At 39.4% G+C, this 17,363-nt stretch overlaps 1 protein-coding gene across 1 annotated transcript; it reads left to right on the top strand.

Moving 5' to 3' along the window:
- The first annotated feature begins 7,159 nt into the window (after nt 1-7,159).
- Nucleotides 7,160-9,350, top strand: LOC110961434 (nuclear factor 7, brain-like). Its single transcript, XM_022209048.2, has one exon. The coding sequence runs from the start codon at nt 7,296-7,298 to the stop codon at nt 8,682-8,684; it is 1,389 nt and encodes a 462-aa protein (XP_022064740.2). The 5' UTR covers nt 7,160-7,295; the 3' UTR covers nt 8,685-9,350.
- The last annotated feature ends 8,013 nt before the right edge of the window (nt 9,351-17,363 follow it).

The following is a 17,363-nucleotide window of genomic DNA, read 5'->3' as shown; positions in this document are numbered from 1 at the left end:
AAGTAACATTTTAAAACACTTCACTGGAAGCCAAGGCAAATGAGCCAGAACCGAGTTGACGTGCTGTCTTTTATTTGCTGCTGTTAAGAGTCTGGCAGCTTCATTCGGAACCAACTGTAGTCATGTCAAGTTGGTCTGTGTCAACAACACATACAGAGAGTTACAGTAGTCCAACTGAGAGTTATTCAAAACATTAATAATAGTTTCAAGTCCTTGTAAAATCGACTTTGGTTTGTCAGTGGTTCTGAGCTGACAAAAGCGGTCCCTCACACTGCTGCTGACCCATTGATTAAAATGTAAAGAGCACTACAGGAAAACACCAAAACGTTTGACTGCATCATCCACATTTTCAGATAGACAATCAAGGACATTGCAAAGACTTTTAGCAGAGCTTGGTGGACCAAATATTATTACCTCTAGGTTTTTTTTGTTTTGTTTTTTTAGCTTTTTTTCAGTCTAAAGTTTGCTCTGTTGCTCACAGTATGAAACAGAAAAGCTCTCAGAGAGCGCAGTACTCTGCCAAGGCTGTTCATTGCCCCATGAGGCATTGTCAGAAGTGCAGCATATTTTTGTAGAAATGCAACAGTTTTGTATTAGTTATTGATGACCAGAAATCACAGCAATGTAGAATGTGGCCGTTTATTAAAGATGTATTGTATTGTGATGCTGTGCCACAAACAAAATGACCGTGTGCTGAGCACAGGCGTGTGTTATGCATGTGCGTGTTATGTACGGATACTAAATCATGTGACCTAAATATGCAGCGGGTGGTGGGAATTGATGGGACTCAGAAACACTCTCACAATTGAATCAATTGCTCCTTGTAATCCGTTTTCAGTTTTTGAGTAATGTTGTGCATGGACAAACTTACGCCAATCAAAACAGATTAATGTGGCATTAACATCCCTCTGTTGATGTTAATTCTACAGCTAAAAACTAATTTCTCTGCGTCAAAGCTAGATATTTGCATTCACCCCATAAAAATAGTCCCCTTCGATTTTAAAATGACTTTGATGTAATTCTACAGTGTTGCTTCATCTAAAATGCGTCGATCCATTGAGTCCCTGCCTTCCTCTCTCCCCAGTCTTTGCAACTGAAGCACACCAGCTCACTTACAACCCAAACACTGTAAAACTGCTCTTCATTAATCAATGGCAAGGTAATAATGGAGTAATTCAGCCATATGTTGTTGAATTAAAAACTGATTCTGAAGAAGAATACCAACCATGGCTTTGATTGCTTCTTTCCATGCGTGATACATCTTCCAGGATATAAAAAAAACCCCACCATGTTGACAAGGTAAGGAAACAAAGTTGATTTTCACTGAGGATCTTTATATTATGTTTTGTATTATCAGAGAATAATAGGGCACCAACTTTGATGCCAGACTTATTATAACAAGCTATGAATAAAAAGCGTATTTCCAAAGACATCTTAATTGATTCATTCAATGTATAACTGTAGACACTGCAACACCCTCCAACTTCAGTGTTGCTTTTTTCCTCATACATACTTATCCACCAAAACCACTGTCAATATTTGGACAAGAAATCACTCAGAGAGTGCAGTATTATGCCAAGGCTGCTCAGTTGCTGTATGATTTTCGATAAAGTCAATAAACAATTTGTGCCCCACAGCGGTCGATTTGTAGTAGGATCACAAGTGATCGTCAGCAGGTAGCTCACATAGTGTTCACTTTTAGTCATAGTTACTGTGATGCTGTGCCACTATCTAGCAATAATACGGCAATCTTGAACAAATCCGTGGATCCAGACAATGAACCGCATCAGTGATCTAAATCTGTTGGTCCATTTTCGAGTAATGTTGCAAACAGACAAACAAACAAACCAACACTAATCGTCACATATCTCCGCCACGTTTCTTGGTGGAGTAATTATTCCAGAGTGCATGATTTTACATTTTCCTGTTTATTCGTAGAACAAGGACACAATATGCAGATTTGCTAAACATAAGCACTATGTGTGAGTAAAGACATTAAAAATAAGTTTCAGATTCCCTGTTGCTCAGTTTCTTGTTTCCAGAACTGACTTGATCATTAGCTAACGTGTGAAGACTATTGACTTCTGTCTTCTGAATCTGCCAAACAGAAGTGAGCTGATAAGTCCTCTTTGTTGCCATTTTGCCAGATGGAGTACCATTGAATTGCTATGACCGCGGCCACGCTTCCTCTCTTCAAGCAGGCTTCGTCATCCAATTACTTTTAATTACTGGGGGGAGAATACACACAGCACCTTAGCAACAGTCGGCACCGGCAGAATTCATCGGTTGGCGATAGGGAGTTAAAGGGCTGATGTGTGGTTTATGGATGACTTCTTCTGGGGTGAGCAGGGAGCTTGTGTCTGTGTGGAGCTCCTCAAGGGCTGAATTACCCCCCTGATCCACTAATCAATTTGGAGAGGAAGGGAAAATTAACACAGGTTCTCCCACTTGGAGTCAACGAGGAAATGTATTCCTCCTAGTGCTTATGATTTGCTGCCTGTGTGAAATAGATGCCATTACAAAGAGCAGACTATTTGTGTCATAGTTCCTTGTTATTTCTGTGTGATATATAGGACACAGTGGAGATTTTGTTTTTCCTGTATTTGTTGAGCAAGTCTGGATCAGATCCTTGGCAGAGACAAATCATTTGTGAGGTTAATGATCACGCTCTAAGGTCTGTGCGATCAAGTTAGAGAAATATTTGAGCACCATCCATGACCTGTATGAATCATATCCAGTGGCATATTTAAAGTATTATTGTGCCATAATGAAATATTCAAATGCAGGTTGCCTGCTTGCAGCACGATGGAGCCGGTAAGTCGGTAATGATGACATAATGGCCTCGGAGAAATAAATGGAATTCATAGGGAATAAATCAGAGTCTCCAGGACTTTCAGTGTGACGGATGAGGCCAGGAAGTGGGTCAGAACCACAGGTTGGTTGGCTGCACAACTGGGCCGAGACACAATGCCCAGGGCAATCAGGTATCAGTGGACAGCCAATCCCTGCAAATCCTGAGGTCAATTATAGATTGTGGCTTACCGAGATGAGGCCTTGTGATGATAAAACCCGATACTGACAGATCATTTATTTTGGTTTTGTCTGTGGGTAAAAAATTGGTTTTCTCAAGCACCCAGCCTTGGCTCACTCATGACTTCTTCCAAAACTCCAGCTGTCTCCCTGTGCTAGAACAAAAAGACTGCCATGTGCTAATCAAGGGAAACTCGATTTAGCCACCTTTAACTAAGTTCTGAATTTTACAGTAAGTCAGTCATATTTTAATCACCCCAGCCCTGCAATTAATCATCGAGCTGTTTAGTGTGATTGCAATGAATATTCAGTTACCTACCGAAGTCTTTCACCCGACCCTTCTTCTCCCCTCATCTTAATTATATTCTGTTCAGTGGCCCTGTGGTGGAGCGGTGCCTGTTTGCCTTGCTCACTGAGCCTCCCCTTAACAGTCATTAAGAAAAATGACAGAAGCGCAGGTAGTGAAAGTACCTCAGTATGCAGAAATTAGTTTAAAGGCAGACGCCTTCCAGCTCGCCGGAATGAGATCCCCTCTACCTGCACTCGCTCAGTGCAGAGAGTCATAAATCACCACGCACTACTTCCTGACGGCTGAGAATCAGAGCATTCTGTCTTTGAAAAGTGTGAGGCTGGGACACCCCCAAGTGCACGACTGCTCCAAACTGCTCTTCAAACTGCTCGTGCACCTGACGCCGTGTTGATTATTGGATACTGAAAGTTAACATGGCAGTGAGGGCAAAAGCTTGAGCTCTGGTAACTGAGGTGCGACTTGGAATGGGCCCATGGAGATAAATGACTGGAGCCGTTTAAAAATAAAGCACTGTGTATTGTTACACTGCTTCTAGGATGAAAAACTGAACTGGAATGTAGTTTCTTTACCTAGTCACTCTAACATTGTGTGAATTTTGGCAGACTATTTTGTTTTGTTAAGGTATAAGCAATCACTCCTCCAGCCAATGTCATTTTCAGCCATCTTCTGTAACTCACATCATCCAACCTGGTGTAGCTGCACTAATCTTATCCACAATCTCATTTTTGTGATATTTTTTACTCGGCCAAGGAGAACAAGCAGAACTACATGACGATCGGCATGCGTTTGTCTGTCCGTCTGTTATTCTGTCTGTGGGCAACATTACTCAGAAACGAACTAATGAATTTACATGAAATTTTCAGGGAAGGTCAGAAATGATACAAGGACCACCTAATTAGATTTTGGCAGGAATTCAGCTTATAGTCTGGATCCACTGATTTATTAAAGATTTCTATATCATTGTGAGACAGCAGCACTATAACTATGACTACAAGTGAATGCTACATCAACTGCCTGCTGACAATCACATGATTGTGATCCTACTTCAAATTGACTGCTGTGGACATTTTGGGACTTATCCATCATAAATGATGAAAGGGACAATTCATTAATTTGCGGGGGTGCTTCAGAGTCCCATCAATTCCCACTGTCTGCTACATACCGGGCTTTGCAAAAGTTCTGTTACACAGTTTCATGATCTTTAGAGACATTTACATATCAGAGTGAAAAATGCCATTAAACAAACTGAAAGTTCTACCTTATAGGCAGGTGTCATTAACACAAATTTGTTCTCCGGTGAAGTTGTATGAAGATGGAAGTCAAAAGAGTTGAGATATCTGCTCTCCTTCGTGCTGGCCACAACAAGTCTGACAGAGCCAAGCAAATGAACATCAGCCGGATGACCGTCCACAGAGTCGCGGAGAGGCTCAGAATGGTGAAGATCTTTCAGGTGATCTTTCAAGAATGGTGAAGACCTGAAAGATCTTCACCATTCTTTAGCCTCTCCACGACTCTGTGGACGGTCATCCGGCTGATGTTCAGCACGAAGGAGAGCAGATATCTCAACTCTTTTGACTTCCATCTTGATACAACTTCACCGGAGAAAAAAAATTTGTATTAAGGACACCTGCCTATAAGGTAGAACTTTCAGTTTATTCAGTGGAATTTTTCACTCCGACATGTAAATGTCTCTAAAGATCATGAAACCGAGTGTAACAGAACTTTTGCAAAGCCCGGTATTTAGGTCATGCAATTGGGTGCATCTATATATCCACATTCATGCTGTGATTTGTGATTATCAACAACTAATAAACAAATGCTGCATTTCTGACAAAGTCATATGGGGATGTCCTGGCAGAGTACTGCTCTCTCTCAGTGCTTTTCTTGTTTATGGACGTAGCGATACAGAAGGTAGGACTGGTTCCAGAACAGAATGACGTAGGGTGTATCATCTGTAGGCCTCAGGGAATGTTATTCTTGTCTCCATGACATGCTTCGGTGTGTACAGCAGTGGAGGCTATTCTACTGCTGGTGTTCAACTTTGGCCTCCCTAACATTTTTAAATATATATATACACTACTGTTCAAAAGCCTGGGGTCACTTAGAAATGTCCTTATTTTGGAAAGAAAAGCATTTTTAAAAAATGAAGATAACATTAAATTGATCAGAAATATAGTCTAGACATTTTTAATGTGGTAAATGGCTATTCTAGCTTGAAACAACAGTTTTTTAATGGAATATCTACATAGAGGCACAGAGGCCCATTTCTAGCAACCGTCACTCCTATGTTCTAATGGTACATTGCCTTAGCTAATGGTGTTGATAGGGTAATTGATGGTTAGAACACCCTTGTGCAGTTATGTTAGCACGTGAATGAAAGTGTGAAATTTCATGGAAAGCATAAAATTGTCCGGGTGACCCCAAACTTTTGAACGGTTCTGTATATGTAACAGTATTTGGACGATTACCAAACAATGTTTCCTGAATTTGTCCAGCTGCAGTTCAAAGCATCCAAGTGACCCAAGCAGACTGACACAACACAGAAGATATGCACAGTGTCAGTAACCCTGGAACTGAATACACTGCATGATGATAGAGTTCCTACTCACCGCTCACAATTTAATAATGACATATTTATCATTCAAATTTCAACTGAGGGTGCAACACATGGTTGTTCACCCCCACAGATCTGGCCCTGACAGGAAGATGACATCCCTAATTGAGATCACATCTATGACGCTGATTGGTCTACTAGTTTTCCAACTGGAGTGATTTTACTCAAAGAAATGGGTACAGGTAATTTTGAGGGCTTAGAATGCTACATTTGAATATAAGAGGGTCTTATTAGTTGCTTAAGGTTATTCCACTGATCTGAGAACACCTCTGCTGATTAGTAAAGCACTCTGTGTTGCCATGTTCCCATGCTTTCATACTTCTCTAAGTGGAATGTTATTATCAGTTCCATCAGTGACAGTAAGTATGACAACAGGATTCAAGCTGTAACACAAACTACAGCCATGGCCATAAGTTTGGACACAAGTACCATGACGCTTGTGAATCTTAGAAAATACCACAAAATTGTCACTTACAATATAAATACCAGTCATAGCCATCAACCAAAATGAAATATATTTCATTTTGGTTGATGGCTATGACTGGTATTTATATTGTGACAATTTTGTGGTATTTTCTAAGATTCACAAGCGTCATGGTACTTGTGTCCAAACTTATGGCCATGGCTGTAATATTACTGACAAAAGGTTGATCATATCGTCTATGTTTCTTCTCAGCTTGCTTCTCTTCCTTTATACACACAGTGAGGCTGTTAAGACAAACACAAGGGAAGACGATTCAAAATAACACAAGAAAAAACTGAAAATGAAGCTAGAAAGTACAAAAAAAATGAACAGAAGGAGAAACAAAAAGGAAACCATATAAAATTTGGAGAAGGAAACAAACAGGAAAATAGTCTAACAGAAGACAACAAACATTTAAAAACAAGATGTGGATCAGGCATCTGTTTACAGACTGTTGAACACAAAACCAGGACAGGTCTTCGTCACCAACTGACTCAATTAGTTTGACAACTTGAACAACATCAGCTGACATTTTCTGTTGATACATGATTCAGTTCTCTGGAATGTAACACACCTCTGAGTTTCAGTTGAAACGAGAGAAGAGGCGTGACCAATCTCCGCCCCTCACCTGGCCCACCTCAAACAAACCAGAAAACAAAGATTCTGTCTCAGTAAAGAGACACTCAGACGATCAGACGGAGCTTCATCGTCCTCAGACTGAGTCCGGCTGCAACATTGCTGCTTCCAGCTGCTGACACTCCAAACACTGAAGGTGAGTCTGAGCAAAAATACCACTCAGAGCCAAAGGAGCTTTCAGAAAACTTAGTGACTCACTGGACTTTGTGTCTGCTGTGTTTTCAGCTTCACTCACACAATAAATGGCTTCCAGATCAGAGGAAGATCTCTGCTGCTCGGTCTGTCATGATGTCTTCACAGATCCCGTCATTCTGTCGTGTAGCCACAGCTTCTGTAGAGACTGTCTGAAGACCTGGTGGAGACAGACACCAACACATGACTGTCCATTATGTAGGAAAAGATCTTCAGCGTCTAATCCACCTCGTAACCTGGTTTTAAAGAATTTGTGTGAATCCTTCCGGCAGCAGAGAGCTCGGAGATCTTCACAGTCTCTTTGCAGTTTCCACTCTGAGAAACTCAAACTCTTCTGTCTGGATCATCAGCAGCCAGTGTGTCTCATCTGCAGACATTCAAAAAAACATTCCAACCACAGATTCAGACCCATCGATGAAGCTGCACAAGAACACAGGGAGGAACTTCAGGAAACTCTGGAGCCCTTAAAGAAGAAGCTGAAGGTTTCTGAACAAGTTAAAGGGAAATTTGATCAAACAGCAGAACACATTAAGGTCCAGGCCCATCACACAGAGAGGCAGATTAAGGAGCAGTTTGAGAAGCTTCACCAGTTTCTGATAAAGGAAGAGGAGGTTAGGATGGCTGCACTGAGGAAGGAAGAGGAGCAGAAGACTGGGATGATGAAGGAGAAGATGGAGGCTCTGAGCCGAGGGATAGCAGATCTTTCAGACACAGTCAGAGCCACAGAGAACCAGCTGAGCGCTAAAGACGTCTCATTCCTGCTAAACTACAAAGCTGCAGTGGAAAGAGTCCAGCGCTGTCCTTTGCTGGAGGATCCACAGCTGCTCTCAGGAGCTCTCATAGACCAGGCCAAACATCTGGGCAACCTGAGCTTCAACATCTGGAACAGAATGAAGGACATGGTCTCCTACACTCCTCTCATTCTGGACCCAAACACTGCACATCCAGAGCTCATCCTGTCTGAAGATCTGACCAGTGTGAGAGGAGGAGATGAAAAGAAGCTTCCTGATAATCTAGAGAGGTTTGATTTTTATGCCTCTGTTCTGAGCTCCAAAAGCTTCAACTCAGGGACTCACAGCTGGAATGTTGAGGTTGGAGACAGTAAATACTGGGGACTGGGTGTGGTTGAAGAGTCTGTCCCGAGGAAGGGGGAGATAATGTCTGGATTTTGGGGAGTATTGTTCTATGAAGGTAAATACTATTCATGGTCATCATCAGCTTCCTCCACTGATCTCTCAGTGCAGAAGAAGCTCCAGAGGATCAGAATGAATCTGGACTGTAACAGAGGAAAGCTGTCGTTCTCTGATTCTGATACTAAATCACACATACACACCTTCAGTCACACTTTCACTCAGAGGATGTCTCCATACATTACCACTGATGGTAAAGTTCAGATTTTACCAGAGAAGGTCTCAGTGACAGTGAAACAGATCAGTTAGAGATCAACAGGATCACGATATTCAGAACGTCTCTTTGTTGTTGTTTGTTCTGTTGGATGGTGAAAATGTGGGAGTTAAGGTGGTTCTTAGGTTTAAAGGTTGACATCTCATTTTTAAAATTGACGTCTGTGTTTTAAGGTGGTTCTTAGGTTTTAAGCTGGACGTCTCGGGTTTAAGGTGGAAGTCTGGGTTTAAAGGTGAATGTCTGGGTTTTAAGGTGGATATTTAGGTTTGAAAATGGACATCTGGGATTTAAGGTGGACATCTAGATTTTAAGATGGACGCCTCAGTTTCTTTAATGTATAGTTTGCATTTTAACACAATAAACCAGATAACAAATGTAAATAATGTAAACAACAAAGATCTGCATTTCTATAAATGTAACTTGTCTGAAAAGAGACTATTCTTTACTGCATCTAAATCACCAAAATATTCTTGTATCGTTTAAAAAATGGCTTCTTAAATAATGGAGACTATCAAATGATTTTAACAGGCATTCAGTAGATTTTCTGTGTTTTGTTAACTTCCATATCATAACTAGTTAGTCAAAGAAAAGGTATTAAATTACATGCTGACTGTTAACAGCAAAAATCAAATCAATGACCAACCAGAACGGTCAATAATAAAATCTCTGTATTTACACTGACAATAATTTGTTCTTTTCAATGTGCGGCTGTAAAATTATAATATATATATATATATTTTACTGTAGTTACACCAATTAAATATCAGAAGTCAGATTGTTATTCTGCAGTCAGAGATCAACAGGATCAATATATTCAAAATGTTTCTTTGTTTTATTTTTTCTGTTGGTTGTGTTTTCTGAATTGTGTATTTGGCTTTTTACATTCATGGAAAGAAACTGGTGAGAACCTGAACAATGTGGACGTCTGGGTTTTAAGGTGGGCGTCTGGGTTTGTGTTCAGGTTTTATGTAACGCTGCAGATTGAAGAGCTGAATCTGTCTCTGATGATGTCAAATAATAAAAAGTGACGAAGGAAAAGACTTCAGATGAGCTGTCATCGTGTCTTCAACTTAGTTTCACATCTGATTTCATCAACGCAAGGGCTGTAAATTAAACTGCAAAAAATCAAAAGTGTAACTGTGTGATAATAAGATGAGATTTTCTAAAAATCACCTTGTAGGAAGTCATTAAGAGCATAACAAAAGCATAGCTTCTATAGGAACAGACCTAATCTGTTCGTTATTTTTGTTTCAGTTGTTTAATTAAGTTAATAAAAATTAAATATAAATGAAGAGTCTCTTAAAGATACTGACAAACAGCAAATAGCAGGAGATCAGTGAGTCTTATAAACTGTCAGTCAGAAAAAACGTCCATCAGCTTCACCTGCAATCTCCGTCACACACTAAGAGGAAAATAACAGTTTAGTCTGAGTTTTCACTATGACCTCACACTTCTTTTACCATTTCTACAGTGTCAACCATCTTGAAATCATGCACAAAAGTGTCAAAAGTCTGGATATTTGAAAATAAACATGTCAAAAGAATGCATATTAGCAGAAAAAGGTGTCGATTATTTGGATAATGATGCATCAAAGTGTCAATGACAAGGATTTTACTGCAATTAAAGTGTCAATAACCTGGATGATCATGTTTAATAACTTGGATGAAATCATCAAAACAAGACACAAAATCACCAAAAGTAGACACAAAATGACAAAAACTAGACACAAAATCACAAAAGCAACATATGAAATCCTCAAAATGAGAGACAACATTACAACATTTCATCAACACAAGGATTGAAAACTGCCTTACTGCAAGAGTTCAGCCAGAAAATCAGAAATAATCCAACATTAAAAAAAAAAATTTCACATGAAAACTGAAGAAGGAATATTTCACATTCTACCTCTGAGTCATAATTCAAACTGATCACATTAAAAGGAGTGATCGTCGTTTCAACAAAGGTTAGATATCCTTCATTATAAAAAAAACTAACATTTAAAGCATTTTTAATGGTAATTTTTCCTGTTTTGTTGAACTACAGATGCTCACTAGTAAATCACAAAAGAAATAGTTTTCATTTACATGTCAATCCAAAAAAAGCGTCAAAACTGTAAATAATGTCCATATCAATAAAAACAGTGATTCTTTTATGGAATAAAGAAAGGCATATATGTTTAACTGTTGTTCTACAGATTCTCTCTGATTTTATTTAATGCGGTAATAGGAAACCATTATTACACAACAAAACAAATACATTTCTCATGTCTTCCTGGGTCAGATGACATTCAGTGTTGAAAACAGACTTTCCATTTCGAAGTCTAATGTATACTTTTCCTATTAAAGCTATTGCAGGATTCACTCAATACATAATGTGGCGTTTTGGACTTCTCATTTCTTTTCATGAGTCGTCTATTTACAAAATACTCCAGAAATATACTCCGATATTAAGAGAAATGGCTGCATTAAGAGTGGATGAGTTATTGGTGCTGAGGTCTGAATGTACTTCTGTAGTCACAGAAATGCAGAAAAAGAATCAATAAAAACAGTTACAGGTGATTGTGAAGCTTCTGCCTCAATCCTGAAGTGAAGTCTGTGCTGCTGCTCCAGAGCTTTCTTTTCATTTCTCGAAGACACAAGTGTATTGGTTTGGGTCATCACTCTGATTTAGATGAGAACTTTAACCTCTAGTTCCAAGCTTCTTTGTTTCTTTAGTGTGTGTAGTTGTGATTTACTCTATGATCTGACACTGGGCTGCTGTCTCTCTGTTTTACAGTTTCTCTATGTAACATATTTATATTAGTTATTTGTTCGTGTCCTAGACACTAAGTTGTTTAGACAGAGTAAAAGAAGAAGAGTTTATATCTCATTGAATATCATTGTGCATATGTTGATTTATAACTGTGGTCAAAATCATGTCTCCTTAATCTTTTTGTTTATGGGTGAAATTGTTGCCACCTTGTTGTGATTTTATCCTCTAGAAATAAAGCTTGTTAGTGTACGCTGCTCTGTCAGAATATTTTAGGTGACAGTACAGTAAACTTATAAATGCTTTTTTAAACATCATTTGCTATCTCAATTCACCTGGCAAAGTGCTCAAACAGGAGTCTTGACTTAAGGGAGAGATTTAGGTTCTCCAATAAGGAGAGGAAAGTGAGACAAATGTGTTTTTAGAAACGTCTGCAGGAGAGCAATAGGTGAGCCACAGTTGTAAAGTGTATAGAATAATACATGGATTGTTGAATAGCTGGGTTTGGTGCTGCTTTGCAAAATGTATTTTTACTGAGAAAAGCTTTTTCATATCACCTGCATATTCCTTCAAAGTTTGCTTCTCTTACTATTGCACACACACACACACCAACAAGCCCTCAAACTCATACAAATACACAGGTCATACCTTGCCCCTGAATACGACCCATGTATTAATATACCCATTCATGTATTAATATTAATACAAATAAAGGCAGTCTGGCATTGCGATGATACGAGACGATTTCAAAAAGGAGGGGCTAACGAATGCAGCTTGAACGAGAAAGAACCAATCAGCGTAACACGGATGTGACGCACAAACAAATCGACCTTGTAGTCCATGTAGTCCAAACAACAATGGCATGCAGCCGAGAAAGCGTCGCGGTGAATGATTACTGCCGTTTTTGTCACAAAAATCTGCGAATACATGGGGTACTCTCAAGTACAACACTTATTTTTGAAAAAGCTACGCAACAAAAGACTCCTTCCGAATGATTAGCGGTGTTAGGAATAACTTTAAATCGGAGCCAAACCAAGTCGGTGCGTATGTGTAAAAGTTGCTTAAATTTACTCACACGTTTGGAACGGGATTATCCTCTGTACAAACAATGGCAAGAAGCCGAAAGTAACGAGCCATCCACTGCCTCCTCATCGTCGAAAACGTCAAGTGAAAAGAGGCAACAACTAACGCCATCCAAAACGCCAAGAGACCACAAAAAGATTCGCTTTGGCCCCCCTCCTCTCTCTCTCTCTCTCCTTCTTGTTTTACGGCAGTGGCCCCCCTCCTCCTCCTCCTCCTCCGGCATCATCTTTATGGGTAATCCAGGCGCTGAAGATGACGCATTAACTCCCGCCTCCCGTACTATGATTGGTCGTACCAAACTGTACCGGGAGGGAAACACGATTCCATTCGCACAATGCCAAACTGACTCTCCTGTATCTCCTAACATGGAGATAGGAGATTACATGGAGATTCAGTTTGGATTTTCCAAGCTACATGAGAGCGTATTTAGGTTAGCGCCCCTACGGGGGACAGGAAGGCATTACGGGATTTAATTCGTGAAGCGGCTTTTCCCTCCCGAAACGGCTTTTCCCTCACTTTCGCAAAACGGGTTTAGGGTTATGATTAGGGTTAGGGTTAGTGTTAGTGTTTGGTCAAAGTTTGTTCATGGTGACGTTTCAGCTGAGACACCGGAGTGTCGATATTTACTCAACCGCTAGAGGTCGCTTAACGTCAAAACGTAACACTCGGTCGTAATACGGGCGTGTACAGACGACCTATGTGGTCATTTTTTCAATGAGGACAGTCTCCACACACACACACACACACACACACACACACACACACATACATGCACACACACACACACACACACACACACACTCACGTGAATGCGAATCCTGCAGTTGTGTAGTAATGTGGTGTGATGCAATGAATTTAGTAAACTGGTAACTCATTGACTAAACATAAAGGTCACATGTTGGATACAGGCCTTCTCAGCCAGACTAAAATCAAATCCTTACATGTCAGAAGTCAAAACCTTAAAAAAGATATTGCTTGATACAGTATCTGATAGACATTTTTATGTTTTTATGTTGTATGCTATGCATACCTCTCATAAACATGCTATTAGATGCATTATTTATTATTATCATCATTTAATAACTTTGACCTTGATTATTCAATAGCCTCAAAAATGGCTGTTTTGCAATGTCTCTGGTATAAAAAGAATTCTTTTTACAACTCATGGATCTCCTCCTGTAGAGTAGTGAGTTATTATTATGATAATTAATCACCCATGTTAGTTGCCTGCGGGCATAACTGTTGATCTCCCATGGAAATGTCCTTTCATCTTTCCATGCAGACCTTGGGAATTAAAAAGGCTCTGATGAAGGGATATGTGTATTGGTCTGCTGTGTGCAGAAACCATGCATCCAGGTTCCCTCAATACCTGCCTCTAAATTTGGCCTTTTAGAGAAGAGAAAGGAATGAAATTAAAATGAAATAGCAGAGAAAATTGAAGAAAATTTGACCACTTTCATGTGGAATAACCACTTATTTTTTTTAGATGGCTTAGCTGCTAATGTAGATTAGTTGACTTATAAACCTTCAGCAATATAATTGAATGTGGTTTTCTTGGGACTCCTGCATGTGTTGTAGTTTACTGGAGACATTTCATTTTTGTAACCATCTGCTCAGTGAGGCAGGACGATCTAATACTTGTGACCAAACAACTTTATTATGATAAATTAAGTCTTAATGTTTGTGTCAGTTCAGAAATTGCTGCCATTATGTTGCATTGTGTTCTTGCCTAATGATGCACGGTAACTTATTTGGTAAACAATGTTGCTGTCACTACAGAACAATGTGACTTTGGAAAGCAAGTGTCTTATGCGTCAAATGACAATTACCGGTTCCATGACGGTGGTTTGAAACTTAATTATTCTCACATTCACTCATCACCCTGTCTGGACATTACAGGCCTGTCACATGTGCAGATGTTAACATCAAACAAGAGCTTGTTCAATCTCACTCTTTACTTTTGTGCTCAAACAGAGCAGACATAGATATCAAATCACAATTACAATGTCATACTTAGGTGTTTTCATGCCATTTAATGCTTATTGTGGTATATATTAGCCTGCATGCATACTGTTCAAGACTTCTCATTTCCATTACTCACATTAAGCTGAAGTGTCCAACTTTCTAAACACAGTTTATTTACCAAACTTATTTTTGCAATAATTCTAATGTTGTTTTTGTTTTTACAGCTACAGCCTTTATTATTAGAAGCTTTTCAAGTGATAAGCTTTTCAACAATTTATGTTGTTTATATCTATTTATTTATGTGAAAGAAAATGCTTCCAGCAAGCAGAAGTGGTTGCTGGAAGTATCAGCCTTCAAATGAAAAACAACTACAGTCATTAATGTAGTAAGGCTTCTAATGTTGCTATTGGTTTTATGAATAGGTGTGTTTGCTCAGATTCATATCTCTGCTCCCTGTTCTTATGATGGATTGTTATTGATCATTTTCTGCCTCAGACAGTGGGATAAGGCAGGGTGTGTGACAGAATGTCTTTTACTGAGAGAAGATAAGCCACAGAATTAGAGAACCGGATCAATTTTTGCATCAGTAACACATATCATCATTTTCCCCCCACATGAAAGGAAAGGTAGGTCTACTGACAAAACAGATGTACAAGCAGCATAAGAAAAATCAATGAATGCAGTGATGAAGAGTAGCAATCAGAGAAAATGTTTTGCATGTTGCAAAACTGATAGTATTATTTCATGTGTTGCCCTTTTAATTGATTTTTTAACACACATAAAGCGGCTACATACACTGCCCATCCAAAAAAAAGTTGCGCACTCTAATATTTCACTGGACTGCCTTTAGCTCTGAGAACGACACGCATTCGCTTCGAGAAGTTTCTGCAATGTCACAGCATTTATTTCAGTCCAGAATTGCAATAATTTTCCACCAAGGTCTTGTATTGATGATGGAAGAGTCAGACCGCTGCGCAAAGTCTTCTCCAGAACATCCCAAAGACTCTCAGTGGGGTTGAGATCTGAACTCTGTGGAGGCCAATCCATGTGTGAAAATGATGTCTTGTGCTCACTGAACCACTCATTCACAATGTGAGCCCCATGAATCCTGGCATCGTCCACTCCAAGCTTTATGCTACCTAGCAAACGGAATCCTTTTTTCCTGATTAGCCTCACTGATCAGTGGTTTTCTTAGAGCTCCACAGCTCTTTAGTCCCAATCCTTTGAGCTCCCTTCGCATTGTGCGTGTGGAAATTCTCTTACTTCACAACCGTGAAAAACATAACTGTGAGTTCGACTGTTGATTTCCTACAATCATCTAAGAGTTTGTTCCGACCAAATTTGTTCTTAGCCCAGTTCTTAGCCCAATTTTAGAAGCTTCAGCAATCTCCTTAGTTGTTTTCTTTGCTTGAAGCAGACCAAAAATTTAACTCATCTGAAACAGATTAACATATTTTCTATGACCACAGGATATGTCTTCCAACATGGTTGATTAAAAAATGGGAAGCTACTCAATGAATCAGCTAGGGTTAAACAAGTTGTTGCCAACTGAAACGTATTCATCTCTGCAGTAATTGTCCAATGGAAGGCTCTTACCTATTTGCTTTGTTAAATCCAAGTGGGAACTTTTTTTGGACAGGCAGTGTATATAAACTGGCTGCAGTAAATGCTAAGCAAGAAAACTATTTATTGAGATAGATACAAGCTATAATTTAAAATAATAATTATTATAGGGGGTTAAAAAAAAAGTCCCACAGTGCGCCACCAAATCATTCTTCTCTTTTGCAAATCATAGATAATTTGCATTAACCATTATCTATGCAGAAACATTCATCGTCTATTTCTGACAAACGGTTTACATACAGCTTTTAACTAAATCAGCAACTCTCTTAATGGTAGCTGTTTCCTCTTCATTAAAGGCATTTACAGCTGCATTCAATATTTCTAAAACTTAATGACTGTGAAAAGACAGGCCCAGCTGTTTCATACATATAGAGTATGTGGGAGGTTTCCATCTCAAGAAGTCAGGCCATAAAAAGATTCCTCTACTGGTACTGCTGCACTTTCATTAAGTAAATATTGCATGAAACGTGCAGAATAAATTCTAGAAATGATATAAAAAGCCAGATTGAAAGGATGAATTAATGAAAACTTCAATCGGCGGATCAAATGAAGGTTTACATGATAGGCTGTTGCACAGGGGTTTGTAATGTGAACAAAAAAGGCAAAGAAAAAAGAAAATACCATGGCCACAGATTGCACTGGTGAGTATGTAGAAGACCTTCATTCATTTAAGATGAAAGAACTCTTTTCATATAAACAGTGTGAATAAATGTTTACAACAGAAGGAACCAGGTATGAGGGCAGTTTATCACCATTAATGCACACTGCACTGAAATTCATATTCATTACAAAACAGTGAAAAGTGTGAATCTCTGAAGACTGTACATGAATATCTGAATCTTGTAAAATCTGGTCTGACTCCCTTTTGCTTACTGATGAACATTATTCAAATCTGATATCCCACCTTTATTCAGCATGATTCAACAATGTTCCAAAAAGCTTCTTGTCATGTCAGGAGAGTTTGGCTTTGTCCGTATTCAAGCACCTCATAAATGCTCAGCGGGGTTGAAGTCAGGTGACTGTGAAGAAAAATCAGTAAAAGGCAGCACTCCTTGGTCTCCTTTGTTCTTCAAGTCAAAGCTTTGAGGTGTTTGCACTCGTTATCCTGCTGCAGTATTTAATCTTTCCTCCCAGTCAGCCACTGTGAAAATCTGGTATACACTGTATATCATTTGATCCTGTCCCCTTCTCCACACCACCCCCAGACAGTGGTGCACCGGCCATCCAACACACTGGAACAAATCTTTCTAGGCTGCTGCATTGGTGGGCCAGTGAACCATCAAATAATCCATACA

This window comes from Acanthochromis polyacanthus, chromosome 8 (genome assembly GCF_021347895.1).
Source record: "Acanthochromis polyacanthus isolate Apoly-LR-REF ecotype Palm Island chromosome 8, KAUST_Apoly_ChrSc, whole genome shotgun sequence".
NCBI lineage: Eukaryota > Metazoa > Chordata > Actinopteri > Pomacentridae > Acanthochromis > Acanthochromis polyacanthus.
Note: the sequence above shows the minus strand (reverse complement) of the source record. Positions and strands in the feature narration are given on the sequence as shown.

What these genes read in the sequence shown, in the direction of transcription:
- LOC110961434 (XM_022209048.2), top strand. Translation starts at nt 7,296, where the DNA reads ATGGCTTCCAGATCAGAGGAAGATCTCTGCTGCTCGGTCTGTCATGAT.